The 14,706-nt window shown below is 58.3% G+C and overlaps 1 protein-coding gene across 2 annotated transcripts in view; it reads right to left on the bottom strand.

Annotated features, from left to right (window-relative positions):
* The window catches only part of SORL1 (sortilin related receptor 1), a 165,537-nt gene that overhangs the window by 38,077 nt on the left and 112,754 nt on the right, over nucleotides 1–14,706 (bottom strand). For both annotated transcript variants that reach the window (XM_080649599.1, XM_080649598.1), the window contains exons 29-33: nucleotides 13,058–13,201; nucleotides 12,329–12,463; nucleotides 11,361–11,516; nucleotides 4,716–4,865; nucleotides 667–798 (exon numbers count right to left, since the gene is read on the bottom strand). In XM_080649599.1, the coding sequence (XP_080505725.1) occupies nucleotides 667–798; nucleotides 4,716–4,865; nucleotides 11,361–11,516; nucleotides 12,329–12,463; nucleotides 13,058–13,201 (717 nt within the window). The remainder of the gene's footprint in view (nucleotides 1–666; nucleotides 799–4,715; nucleotides 4,866–11,360; nucleotides 11,517–12,328; nucleotides 12,464–13,057; nucleotides 13,202–14,706) is intronic.

Raw genomic sequence — 14,706 nt, forward strand, 5'->3', positions numbered from 1 at the left:
TGGGAGCCTTTCCCACAGGCATGAGGAGCTGGGAGCCTTTCCCACAGGCATGGGGAGCCTTTCCCACAGGCATGAGGAGCTGGGAGCCTTTCCCACAGGCATGGGGAGCTGGGAGCCTTCCCACAGGCATGGGGAGCTGGGAGCCTTTCCCACAGGCATGGGGAGCCTTTCCCACAGGCATGGGGAGCCTTTCCCACAGGCATGGGGAACAGGGAGCCTTTCCCACAGGCATGGGGAGCTTGGAGCCTTTCCCACAGGCATGGGGAGCTGGGAGCCTTTCCCACAGGCATGGGGAGCCTTTCCCACAGGCATGGGGAGCTGGGAGCCTTTCCCACAGGCATGGGGAGCTGGGAGCCTTTCCCACAGGCATGGGGAGCCTTTCCCACAGGCATGGGGAGCTGGGAGCCTTTCCCACAGGCATGGGGAGCCTTTCCCACAGGCATGGGGAACAGGGAGCCTTTCCCACAGGCATGGGGAGCTGGGAGCCTTTCCCACAGGCATGGGGAGCTGGGAGCCACGCCAGAGGCTGGTTCAGACTGAGGACAAACTCAGAGGGTTCTCTCTAGCTTCCCCAAGGGACAAGGCTGGGCCGGGGGATAAGGCTGGGCCCTGGGGGGATGGGTGGAGGGAGAAGGGCGGAGGGGGAGACCAGGCTGGGGCACTCACCGTTGCAGGCCTGCTCGTCGCTCTCATCTGCGCAGTCCAGGAAGCCGTCGCAGCGCTCCAAGGGTTGCAGGCAGGCCTCGCCGTCCGCGCATGGGAACTCGCCGCTTGCACAGGCCAGGGTACCGCGTGTGGCTGCAACACAGGGGGCCATGCTGTGTGAACGTCTGTCAGGTGTAGGAACAGGGTTTGCACTCTGAACGAACACACCCCGAGGATGAGCAGTGAATGAGCAGGCACCACGGGGCCTGCTTCTGACGGGAACTGGCATCTGCTCCATGACACACGGAGCCCTGGGGCACACCGGGGCTCGGTCCCGGCTCTGCATGATCTGCAGCAAACCACTGGACAGCACCGAGCTCAGTTCCCGTCTGTAAAACCGGTGACAATCCCATTAGTCGTGTCTTCCAGGATCTAGGGGCAGCAGGAGGTCAGGATGCTTAACCATCTGTATGCAATAAGCATCTATAGACGCAAGCGGAGAACCTTTTTAAATTAAACTCAAAATACCGTGGCAGTTAACTGGTTAAGGGCTCTCTCCCTAGCCTCCCAAACCTGCAGTCACTTAGCCCGTTTCTCAGGTGAGGGAGCCTCCGGGCCACAGTCCCACACTGGCCTTTTCCCAGCTGCAGCCCCAGATCAGGGTTACTCCCTGAGAGACACCAGTGCCCGGACAGTAATCGCCATTTCTGTACCAGTCGGCAGTCGGAATGGCACACTGATTGCCGGTGTGAGTCGTGCTGACAATAACGAGATGATCACAACACTGAGAGGCACACCCTCGTTACGTGGTATTTTAACTGTATAGGTTTCAAAGTATTTATCAGAAAATGAAGAGTGCTCACCAAGAGCACTGAGTAACATGACTCTACGAACCACAATCAGATTCTCTCTCCGGTTCTAAAGGAGCGGTAAGCTGCATCAGGATCTAAAAAGCACCAGTGGCCACGTAAGAGCAGAAGATTCTAGAAAGGGAGAAGAGGAGGAAGGCTGCGGAAAAGATGTAAACCTCCTGCCCAGGTGAGTCTGGGCTGACCCAGGTGCAGCGTTTCAGCCTTCATTCTAGACTCCCAGGGGCCTGCCCAGCTGGACGGGAGGCGTCAGCACCCACCCACCAGGAGGAGGCCCTACAATCCTCCTGCTCCTCCAGCCAGAGATGTCCACATGGTATCTGTGAGGCACGCTGAAGGCCACCCCACGTGGCAGGTGTGATTGAGTTAATGGCCTGACCTAAGAAGCGCATCCGAGATCATTGGGGGGGGGGGAGGGCAATCCAACCGTGCGGGCCCTGAGAGACCCTCCAGACTGCGGTCAGAGAGGAGGGTGAGGTCAGAAGCAGCACCTGAGACGGACCCGCTGGTCAGACATGGAGGAAGGCACCTCTTGCAGCCAGAACAGCAAGGAACCAATCTCTCCTGCTGCCACCGGAGAACCAGCCCTGCCCACATGCTGGTTTTGACAGGAAAACCTACGTCCGACTTCTGACCCGCAAAACTATAGGAAGTAACTGTGCTTTCTAAGATGTTAGGTTTGTGGTGACTGTTTCACACACTCGATCCTCTGCACGTGGCGAGGCTACTGGGTCCCCGCGTTCACATTCTCATTTCTCTATCGGGACCCAAGACCAACCCCTCCCAGCTCCTCTTCCCATCCCCGCCCGCTCCCCCCTCCACCGCCCCATGCAAAGTGCACGCAGTATTCCAGGCGATGGCTCTCTCCTGCAGAGTTCGAGAGCAGAAAATTGGTAAGACAGATTCTTAACAGATCTTTCTGGGGCTTCTAAAAATCACTAAGTCCTCGGAGCTGCCTACCCCGAGGCAGACACAGGGAGCTGAGCGTGTGCAGTGTTCACAAGCTCCACAGCAATCCGTCAGAATGAGCCGGGCGGAGGGACTTCGGTTCTAGAACAAGGACAGGTGATGCTGTTTCCTACTGGAAGCCCTGCATCTGCTCCAAGATGCAGGTAGGACCTGGGTAATGCTCACATGCGAGTCGGGGGATGGATGAGCACCCAGGGAATGTAACTAGAGAGGAAAGGGTACAGGAGCTGGGGGAGAAGATAAAATGCTACAGCAATTGTCTTCAGCTGATGAGTGTTCATGTGAAAGAAGAACTAAGATATCTACGCATGTCTCTAGGATGGAAGTCCAGACTTCAGTTAAAGAGACTTAAAAAGACTCTCTAATTCTCAGTGAGAGGAGGGAAATATCAAAACCACTTGGGAGGCTTATTACAAACTATAATCCCCATCTCCCCGAAAATCCCCTTCCGATATGGGTGTCACATGCTGAGATGGAATTGGTTCTCCTTGGGGAGGTGGGAAGGAAACTGTTACAGATAAAACTGCACTCGAGTATTTAGAAAAGGCTTGAGAACCACTGCTGTAACAGTCTCAGAAGCCCTAGATGGAATTCATTCATCCTTCTATCCATCCATCCACCCATCTACCCACCACTAACCCAGCCACCCAACCATCCATCCAGCCACCCATTATCCACTACCCATCCATCCACCCATCCATCTACCCACCACTAACCCAGCCACCCATTCATCCATCGATCCATCCACTCACCCATTATCCATCTACCCACCCATAACCCATCCACCCATCTATCCATCCATCCAAGGAACATTCATGGATGTCTCCTGATGAATCAGGTACTGTTTAAGATGAAGAGGTGATGTGTAAAACAGACCCAGGACCTACCCTCAAAGAGCTTATCTTCTATTGATAGACACAGCAAAGAAGTAAACAAATAGGTTACTCCAGATACTAGTAGTAATAAGAGCAACAAAGAAACACAAAGAGAGTAACAGTACAAGCGAGATGGGGGCGGCGGAATGTCATTTTCACAGGACAGGCAGGGGAGAACTCTGCTCAGGAGAGGAATGGTTTGGAAAAGTCCAAGGTCCCCATTGCAGAATGATTCCACATGGTAAGCATGTCATAACACACAATGGTTTGGAAAAGTCCAAGGTCCCCATTGCAGAATGATTCCACATGGTAAGCATGTCATAACACACAACCCCACAGCTGAGCAGTGACGCTGGAAGATGTCTGAGTTCATGAAGCATGCCTCGATATTTTGAAAGTGGGAAAACATAGGTTTTAGGTTGGAAAGGAGGTCGTCTTAGCTCGGAAAGGTCTTGCCCTGACGATGAAACATGTAACTGATGGGCACGCAGAGCAGGGCGCAGGCGTGCTCAGGGGCCGCTCCTCTGCGGAGTCAGGCCGCACTCGTCTCACTGCCTCTTCTCACAGGCTCTTGGATTAGCGAGTCCCACAAACTCGTCGGAGAGCACAACTGGATTTTAAGATCCTTAACTAAGCAAGATCCTTAAGAACAGGCAGATTTAAAACAGGCTAAACTTATTTAAAGAATGAATACCAATCAAGAGTTAATCTCACCCAGGAGGTAGGTCCTATTCCAACTCCTTGTTGTTAACTATTTCCCATCATATTGTGATTAATTCCTCGGCTCAGACAGTCCTGCTATTTTGACAAGTGTGGGTTAAATCTGACCTGTTACCTTAATGTCCCAATGGTATACACTGTTTGTTCTTCTAATGAAATGTAAAATTTTATCCTAATTCTTCTTTCTCCGTGTTATTTTGGAGTACTCACCGGATAAGAACTTTCAACCAGACATGATAAAAAGATAACTTTGGCTCTGGCTGGTTTGGCTCAGTGGAGAGCATCAGCCTGTGGACCGAAAGGTCCCAGGTTTGATTCTGGTCAAGGGTACATGCCAGGGTTGCGGGCTCGATCCCCAGTAGGGGGTGTGAAAGAGGCAGCCAATCAATGATTCTCATCATTGATGTTTCTATCTCTCTCCCCCTCTCCCTTCCTCTCTGAAATCAATTAAAATAATAATAATAAACAGATAGCTTTGTACCCAAAACTAAATAAACACTCCAGTCTGTTACTGAAGGTGTAATTTTCCTATCCTATAGTAGAGATGATACCAACATGACAAGGTAAGACAAATGACACATGGTAATGGAGGTCACGCTTCAAGAACCTTCCCTGGGCTGAGCCCCTCCCAACTCACGGCAGCCGGCCTCGTCCTGGCCTCCCGGACAATCGCGATGGCCATCACAGCGCTTCCAGTTGGGGATGCACTTCCTTGGCTGGTGGCACTCGAACTCAAACCGGTCACATTGCCCGAGCTGGGTGGGCATGGAGGCAGCAGGAACACTGGCTAGAAAAATAGATTTTTACAATTTACCTTTTAGAATGGAGGGAGCTGGCCAGCAACAGTAACCAATTCCAGGTATTGGGAGCTTACAGCGTTTTAGGAATTACTAGGAGGACCAGAGACCGATGTGAGTTCTGGAAAAGACATGGACTAGACACAGGCACCTAATTTTGCTCTCTCACAGGACCCGAAAAAAGACAAGAGCAACATGATTTTGAGAGCTGGGAAGCAGACAGCCAGTGATGGGCGACTAGACAGACCAAGAAGGCTGCAACCTCTCCTAAGCTGCCAGGGAGAAAGCTGAGAACCAGCTAGATCGACATCACAGGATCCTCAAAAAGCTTGAAATTGGCATCTCATCCTGGGATAGAGAAAACTGGAACTCCAACACGAAGGAGGATAAGTGAGTCCTTAGGGTGACGGAGAAGTAACAGCACAGAGAAGGTACACCTGTGTCCCAGGCAGAGGGCAACCGGAATGAATTCAAACAGAAAAACTCAACAGGGAAAAACACTGAGGCGTTTCTCACTGTGTCCGTGGCTCCTGTATCATCACATTCACCTGACAAAGCTACTGGAGGGTGTGCTTCAGCAAAACAAGGGAGTAAACCAAGAAAAAGCAGGACACATGATCCAGAAAACAGAGCATCTAAATCAGGGAAAAGTCAAAGAGCATTCCCCAGGAGGGCAGGGAAGTCCCAGGGCTGGGCACGCTGCCCAAAAGAGAGGCCCAGCTGGGAGGAGGAAGAGGCCCAGGTGGGGGAGGGGGAGGCCCAGGTGGAAGGAGGCCCAGGTGGGAGGAGGAAGAGGCCCAGCTGGGAGAGGGGGAGGCCCAGGTGGGAGGAGGGGGAGGCCCAGGTGGGAGAGGGGGAGGCCCGGCTGGGAGGAGGGGAAGGCCCAGGTGGGAGGAGGGGGAGGCCCAGGTGGAAGGAGGGGGAGGCCCAGGTGGGAGGAGGGGGAGGCCCAGCTGGGGGAGGGGGAGGCCCAGGTGGAAGGAGGGGGAGGCCCAGGTGGGAGGAGGGGAAGGCCCAGGTGGGAGGAGGGGGAGGCCCAGGTGGAAGGAGGGGGAGGCCCAGGTGGAAGGAGGGGGAGGCCCAGGTGGGAGGAGGGGGAGACCCAGCTGGGGGAGGGGAAGGCCCAGCTGGGGGAGGGGAAGGCCCAGGTGGGAGGAGGGGAAGGCCCAGGTGGGAGGAGGGGGAGGACCAGGTGGGAGGAGGGGGAGGCCCAGGTGGGAGAGGGGGAGGCCCAGCTGGGAGGAGGGGAAGGCCCAGGTGGGAGGAGGGGGAGGCCCAGGTGGGAGGAGGAAGAGGTCCAGCTGGGGGAGGGGGAGGCCCAGGTGGGAGGAGGGGAAGGCCCAGGTGGGAGGAGGGGGAGGCCCAGCTGGGGGAGGGAGAGGCCCAGGTGGGAGGAGGGGGAGGCCCAGGTGGGAGGAGGGGGAGGCCCAGGTGGGAGGAGGAAGAGGTCCAGCTGGGGGAGGGGGAGGCCCAGGTGGGAGGAGGGGAAGGCCCAGGTGGGAGGAGGAAGAGGTCCAGCTGGGGGAGGGGAAGGCCCAGCTGGGGGAGGGGGAGGCCCAGGTGGGAGGAGGGAGAGGCCCAGGTGGGAGGAGGGGGAGGCCCAGCTGGGGGAGGGAGAGGCCCAGGTGGGAGGAGGGGGAGGCCCAGGTGGGAGGAGGGGGAGGCCCAGGTGGGAGGAGGGAGAGGCCCAGCTGGGGGAGGGGGAGGCCCAGGTGGGAGGAGGGAGAGGCCCAGCTGGAGGAGGGGAAGGCCCAGGTGGGAGGAGGGGAAGGCCCAGGTGGGAGGAGGAAGAGGCCCAGGTGGGAGGAGGGGGAGGCCCAGGTGGGAGGAGGAAGAGGCCCAGGTGGGAGGAGGGGAAGGCCCAGGTGGGAGGAGGGGGAGGCCCAGGTGGGAGGAGGGAGAGGCCCAGGTGGGAGGAGGGGAAGGCCCAGGTGGGAGGAGGGGAAGGCCCAGGTGGGAGGAGGAAGAGGTCCAGCTGGGGGAGGGGGAGGCCCAGGTGGGAGGAGGGGAAGGCCCAGGTGGGAGGAGGAAGAGGCCCAGGTGGGAGGAGGGAGAGGCCCAGGTGGGAGGAGGAAGAGGTCCAGCTGGGGGAGGGGGAGGCCCAGGTGGGAGGAGGGGGAGGCCCAGGTGGGAGGAGGAAGAGGCCCAGGTGGGAGGAGGGAGAGGCCCAGGTGGGAGGAGGGGAAGGCCCAGGTGGGAGGAGGGGAAGGCCCAGGTGGGAGGAGGAAGAGGCCCAGCTGGGGGAGGGGGAGGCCCAGGTGGGAGGAGGGAGAGGCCCAGGTGGAGGAGGGGGAGGCCCAGGTGGGAGGAGGAAGAGGCCCAGCTGGGAGGAGGGGAAGGCCCAGCTGTGGGAGGGGAAGGCCCAGGTGGGAAGAGGGGAAGGCCCAGCTGGGGGAGGGGAAGGCCCAGCTGGGAGGAGGGGAAGGCCCAGCTGGGGGAGGGGAAAGCCCAGCTGGGGGAGGGGAAGGCCCAGCTGGGGGAGGGGAAGGCCCAGCTGGGAGGAGGGGAAGGCCCAGCTGGGGGAGGGGAAGGCCCAGGTGGGAGGAGGGGGAGGCCCAGGTGGGAGGAGGAAGAGGCCCAGCTGGGGGAGGGGGAGGCCCAGGTGGGAGGAGGAAGAGGCCCAGCTGGGGGAGGCCCAGGTAGAAGGAGGCCCAGCTGGGGGAGGGGGAGGCCCAGGTGGGAGGAGGGAGAGGCCCAGGTGGGAGGAGGGAGAGGCCCAGGTGGGAGGAGGGAGAGGCCCAGGTGGGAGGAGGGGAAGGCCCAGGTGCGGGAGTGGGAGGCCCAGTTGGGAGGAAGAAGAGGCCCAGGTGGGAGAGGGGGAGGCCCAGGTGGGAGGAGGGGAAGGCCCAGCTGGGAGGAGGGGAAGGCCCAGGTGGGAGGAGGGGGAGGCCCAGTTGGGAGGAAGAAGAGGCCCAGCTGGGGGAGGGGGAGGCCCAGCTGGGGGAGGGGGAGGCCCAGGTGCGGGAGGGGGAGGCCCAGTTGGGAGGAGGAAGAGGCCCAGCTGGGGGAGGGGGAGGCCCAGCCACACTGGAGCTGAGGATCATCTGATGTGTTGACTTTGTGGGAAATTATTGAGAGGCTACTGGCAGGTGGAAAGCACTAGCAAATGGTACAAAATAAGCCAGCTAACAAACAACACAGCCATCATTAACCGTTCACATATATGTGTCTTCTTAGTTTTAACTGATTTTCAAGGCACTCTGCTAAACACATATGTGGAGAAGGGTGGCCAAAATGAGGCTAACAAGCGAGGTCACAGTGAGTCCTGGCTCTCACACTTGGACCACAGGGAGCCTAGAAGGTTCCAGGACAGGGAGGGTACAATCTGGCATCAGTGTGTGGCTTCCGGGGAAATACACTGCAAGGCGAGAGGAACCAGCAGGTGACTGTCCCCCTCAGTGACATCCGACAGCCTGGGACACCTCCGAGCTAAATGTGCTCCAACAATGGCATTACACACACATCTGGACAAAAGCTGAAGGGCCTCGCTAAGCAGGAGTCTGCTCATTCCTGGGATTGGTCAGAATTCACTAGCTTGTTAGCCTCTTCGTCAGAGTTTCAGCGTCCCAATACACTGCTAAGAGAAGGATAATCAAGTTTGAATAGGGAGGTGGGCCTTGGGGGGAAGCAGAGATTAAAGTGTTTTCTTTTGGGGTTTTTACAATCAGTTTTAATCTGAGAAGCATGTATGGGACACCTAATTATTTGCCTATTATTGTGATACGCACAGTGGTGGAGTCAACGTAGGATGCATGACCCCACACACAGGCACACACGTCGCTGCGGGAAGAAGGTGTTCACACACATGAAATGTGTAGGAAGCAATGGCCAGCAGATCAGTGAAAAAAGGAGTTCTTATAACCTGATGCACAAAAAGATAGACACAGAGGCAGTAAAGCACCGAACAGACTGTCAAGTTACAGCGGGAAGGCTGGGGAGTGTTGCAGGGGGGTGGGGGGGAAAGAGATCAACCGAAGGACTTGTATGCATGCATATAAGCACACCAATGGACACAAGACAGTGTGGGGGGGTGGGCTGAGGGCATGGACAGGGGGTAGGGGAGGCTGGGGGAAGGTCAATGGGGGAAAAAAAGGAGATATATGTACTACTATGTAATACTTTAAACAATAAAATAAAAAGTTAAAAAAAAACTTTTGTTACCATTTGCAACAGCATGGATGGAACTGGAGAGCATTATGCTAAGTGAAATAAGCCAGTCAGAGGAAGATAAATACCACATGATCTCACCCATTTATGGAATACCATGAACAACATAAACTGATGAACAAAAACAGATCCAGAGACAGAGAAGCATCGATCAGACCATCAAACCTCAGAGGGAAGGTAGGGGAGGGTGAGGGAAGGGGGAGAGATCAACCAAAGGACTTGTATGCATGCATATAGGCCTAACCAATGGACACAGACACCAGGGGGTGAGGGCATGAGGGGGGTAGGGGCAATGGGGAGTTAGGACACATATGTAATACCTTTCTCAATAAAGAAATTAAAACAAAAGAATCAGAAGGTACTTGGCTGAGGCTGGGAAAGAAATGGACATCATGTAAAGGCTCAGTGAAGGCCCCGTGAGGAGGGGCTGGCAAGGGAGAGCGCCCCCTGCCTGCTGGAAGGAGGAATCCCTCTCAGTGACCTGGGAGCATAGGTGAGCTCCCGGCCCACCTGGGAACCCTGAGCCTGTGCCTTTAAGGTCACCACACGGGATTCCGTCGCAGGTGAGCTGGGGCCGTGCTTGGAGAAACACTGACCACATCTCAGTCTCTCCAGCTGTGAAACCCATGCCCTGCCTGTGTTGGACGGTGGGCGTCACCGGAGGGAAGTAGGGAACCTTGTCCTCCAAGGTCAAGGAGGACAGAGCACTCTGACAAAGCAAACCCGGCTGAAGGATGCAGCGAGAGCAGGCGCAGAGCTGCAGCGGGCCCAGCACGGGTGTGAGAAGTGACGGGAACGGCTCGGGCTGGTCTAGCCCAGGGACCGAGGACAAAAGGAAGCACGGATGCCTTCCACTAGGGCAGGGCAGCGGTGTGGAACTCACCTGGGAGGAGGAAAAGCAAACGCCTGGCAAACAACTCTGAGGATAACTGAGCTTGAAGGGGCACCCTGGCCTCTGGATGCAGCTAAGGGCGCGCCCCGGATAAGGTCTCCTGCACCCCAGCCTCCAGCAGCAGGGCCACTGCACACATCCAGCCGCCTCTGGTCCGGCCACTAGATGGCAGTGCTCCCCGCCTTTTAGTAGGAGAGCCGCCCATAAGCAGGGAACCTGGGCCCGCTCACACCAACACGGCCCCTGCTTCCCATGTCAGTCCGGGAAGAGAGCAAAGGTGCCCCAACGCAGCGGGTGGGACTCGGGGAGCTGCCCCCTCTCGCAGGAAGATCAGTGAGCAATGATAGGAGACCCATGAGTACCCCTGCTCTGGAGTGAGGAGCAGCCTGGCCTCTGGGCTCCAAGTCCCAGAGAGCGGGTACCAGACTGGCTCTGCGGTGCCAGGGTGACCCGGAGGTCCTCCCCGCAGAGCAGGTGCCAGGGTGACCCGGAGGTCCTCCCCGCAGAGCAGGTGCCAGGGTGACCCGGAGGTCCTCCCCGCAGAGCAGGTGCCCGGGTGACCCGGAGGTCCTCCCCGCAGAGCAGGTACCAGGGTGACAGGGAGGTCCTCCCCGCAGAGCAGGTGCCAGGGTGACTCGGAGGTCCTCCCCGCAGAGCAGGTACCAGTGTGACCCGGAGGTCCTCCCCACAGAGCAGGTGCCAGGGTGACAGGGAGGTCCTCCCCGCAGAGCAGGTGCCAGGGTGACCCGGAGGTCCTCCCCGCAGAGCAGGTGCCAGGGTGACAGGGAGGTCCTCCCCGCAGAGCAGGTGCCAGGGTGACAGGGAGGTCCTCCCCGCAGAGCAGGTGCCCGGGTGACCCGGAGGTCCTCCCCGCAGAGCAGGTGCCAGGGTGACCCGGAGGTCCTCCCCGCAGAGCAGGTGCCAGGGTGACAGGGAGGTCCTCCCCGCAGAGCAGGTGCCATGGTGACCCGGAGGTCCTCCCCGCAGAGCAGGTGCCAGGGTGACAGGGAGGTCCTCCCCGCAGAGCAGGTGCCAGTGTGACAGGGAGGTCCTCCCTGCAGAGCAGGTGCCAGGGTGACCCGGAGGTCCTCCCCACAGAGCAGGTGCCAGGATGACCCGGAGGTCCTCCCCACAGAGCAGGTGCCAGGGTGACCCGGAGGTCCTTCCCACAGAGCAGGTGCCAGGGTGACCCGGAGGTCCTCCCCGCAGAGCAGGTGCCAGGGTGACCCGGAGGTCCTCCCCACAGAGCAGGTGCCAGGGTGACCCGGAGGTCCTCCCCACAGAGCAGGTGCCAGGGTGACCCGGAGGTCCTCCCCACAGAGCAGGTGCCAGGGTGACCCGGAGGTCCTCCCCGCAGAGCAGGTGCCAGGGTGACCCGGAGGTCCTCCCCGCAGAGCAGGTGCCGGGCAGAGGGCACTGCACTCACCGGGCGAAGGGCAGGCTTCCTCGTCCGAGCTGTCCGCGCAGTCCCGGTAGCCATCGCACACCCAGATGTCCATCACGCAGGCCCCGCTGCTGCAGCGGAAGTAATTAGGTGGACATGTGGAGGGCCCGGGAGTGGGGGAGGGAATAATGTGTGAATCTGAGGAAATACCAAGAAAAGTAAAAAAGAGTTACAAGAAGTTCAATCTGAGACCAAAACGGGTCCCAAACTTGTGTGGCCCCCCCCCCCCTTTCACCTGCGCTGCCCAGCCCAGGGCCCAGCGAGGTTCTGAGATGCAGCTCATCTCAAAATCACCACCCTGGTCCATGCTTTTCCTTTCCGGAGCAGCTGCCTTACTTTCTGTATTTGATTTGAGCTAATCACACCCGGATGCGTTTGCTTTGAAAGGAAGGTGACTCAGACGCACAGGTGGGGGGCTGAGCACTGTTCTGGTTAATTCCACCCACCACAGCCACCCAGAGGCCTGGCTCAGAGACAAGAAAACCAAAAACAAAAGGGACAGCATGCACTCCCCATCAGTGCCTCCCAACTGCGCCGAGGCATGTGGCACGTGGACAAGGCTCATGGCTCCAAGGCCCTGGAGCACCGGGGCACATGGAACCGAGGCACCAGGGCACCTGGGTAGATGTGGAACTGAGGCACCAGGGCACGTGGCCCGAGGCACATGGCACCTGAAGGCCTTGCTAAAATGCAGGCTCTGGGTGAGGTTGGGAATTCTCACAGCGCTGAGGAAAGACCCAGCTGCGGGTCTGCAGGCCACACCAGGAGCAGCCAGGCCCCGGGGTCCTTCCTGCACCTGCGAGCTGTGGGATGCACAGCCCCAAAACAGAAGCAGCCAGCCACTCCAGTATTCCAAATAAGAGGGACCGAACTCAGTGAGTTACCCCCCGAGTCATTACAGGGGTCGGGCCCCTCCGAGGCCAGCTGTGGACAGCGCCGGGACTGCCTACCTGCACAGGCCTCCTCGTCGGACCAGTCTCCGCAGTCGTTCTCGCGGTCGCACCTCCACCGGCTGGGGATGCAGCGGCCGTTCTCACACCGGAACTGGAAGTGGTGGGAGCAGTTGGGGGCTTCGGTGCGGTTTTCTGGGGAAAACACAGCATCGGTTGTGGGCCCGCACCAGCATGAACGTGAAGCTGCGAAGTACACAGCCTCCTCCACACCGCATCCCAGGGCAGCCGCCTGCCACCAGCTGCATTAGGCAGTTTCTGGGACCCAGTGGGTGACACACTCAGTAAGAGCCCGCCTTCCTGGACCCGACTCAGATGTCTCTGACCCACACGTCTATGTATCTTGCAAATGACACCGAGTGTTTCACCCTTTACCAAAGGAATGGCCTTGCTCCCATGATAACACAATGGTAACGGGTGCCATTCCATGGGTTTGACAACCTGTAGGAGCAGAGGGAAGCCTCCTCTGAAATATTTACCACTAATGCCTTCCCTACCACGTTATACAGAGCGCCCAGTCCCCGACTCAGAGTGAAATGGAGTAAGCCACCTCTAACCCTGCTGGGGTCAGGGCCAGTTCACACTCAGTTTCCTACATGGAGATTCAAGAACTGGCAGGAAATACTGCTGAGGGAGGAGGCGGCAAAGGTGGGGTGCAAGGGCGCTACTGAGGGCCCCTCCTCGACCACAGGGGTCACGGCCCCAGAGCAGGCGTGAGAGGACACGGACCTGCGGCCTCCCCACAGCTGGCTTCATCCGAGTAGTCACCGCAATCATCCATGCCATCGCACTTCCAGACCACACTGATGCACACACCGTTCTGACACTGGAAACTGAACTCGTCACAATCCTTGTGGAACTCGGGGTCTTGGGCTGGATAAGAGACAAACGTCCGTGAGATCCCAGCTACCTCATCACCGAAGAGTTCCTAGTGATGCGGCTGCGGCAAGAGGAAGAGGAAAGGTCTCCATCCAGAGACTCGCTGGAGAAGTCCTGAAAGCGCGTCAGTGGAGAAGGCGTTCCCCGTATCACAGGATTTGAGATAAGGTCCTTATTTATTTTACTAGATTCGTGCACCAGTGGGGTCCCTCGGCCTGGCCTGTGGGGATCAGGCGAAACGGGCTCTCTGACATCCCCTGAAGAGTCCCAGATTGCAAGAGGGTACAGGCCAGGCCGAGGGACCCCACTGGTGCATGATCAGGGCCAGGGAGGGACCGTGGGAGGGCTCCAGGGCGTGTCTGGCCCGTCTCACCCAGTCCCCATCAGCCAGACCCCAGCAGCAAGCTAACCTACCGGTCAGAGCATCTGCCCCCTAATGGTCAGTGCACATCATAGCAACTGGTCGAACAGTCGGACACTTAGCATATTAGGCTCTTATTATATACTAGAGGCCCGGTGCATGAAATTCATGCATGGCGGGGGGCAGGTGTGTCCCTCAGCCCAGCCTGCACCCTCTCCAATCTGGGACATCCCTCTCACAATCCAGGACTGCTGGCTCCCAACTGCTCGCCTGCCTGCCTGCCTGATTGCCCCTAACGACTTCTGCCTGCCAGCCTGATGACCCCCTAACCACTCCCCTGCCAGCCTAATCGTCACCTAACTGCTCCCCTGCCAGCCTGTTTGCCCCTAACTGCCCTTCCCTACCGGCCTGGTCACCCCTAACTATCCTCCCCTGCAGGCCTGGTCACCCCCAACTTCCCTTTCCTGCAGGCCTGGTCCCCCCTAACTGCCCTCCCCTGCTGACCTGGTCCCCCCAACTGCCCTCCCCTGCAGGCCTGGTCTTCCCCAACTGCCCTCCCCTGCAGGCCTGATTGCCCACAACTGCCCTCCCCTGCTGGCCATCTTGTGGCAGCCATCTTGTGTCCACATGGGGGTGGCCATCTTTGACCACATGGGGGCAGCCATCTTATGTGTTGGAGTGATGGTCAATTTACATATCACTCTTTTATTAGATAGGATAGGCTCTTATTATATACTAGAGGCCCAGTGCATAAAAATTTATGCACTGGAGTGGGGGGGTCCCTCAGCCCGGCCTGCCCCCTCTCAGTCTGGGAGCCCTGAAGGGCGCCTCAGGCTGGCCTTGGGCGGCGGGGGGGGCTGAAGGGACTCCCGAGACAGGCGCGTGGAGCAGCCGGGCCTGCCTTACCATGCACCTGCCGCTCTGGTGGGGCTGAAGCGACTGGGCGTCACCATCTTGTGGCTGTGGGCACCACCATCTTTGAGGGTGTGGCAATCAATTAGCATATTCCCTCCTTATTGGCTGTGGGCACTGCCATCTTTGAGGGCGGGGCAGTCAATTAGCATATTCCCTCCATATTGGCTATGGGCACTGCCATCTTTGGGGGGGGCAGTCAATTAGCACACTACCTCCTTATTGG

The sequence above is a fragment of the Plecotus auritus genome, assembly GCF_963455305.1.
Source record: "Plecotus auritus genome assembly, chromosome: 13".
Taxonomy (NCBI): Eukaryota; Metazoa; Chordata; class Mammalia; order Chiroptera; family Vespertilionidae; genus Plecotus; species Plecotus auritus.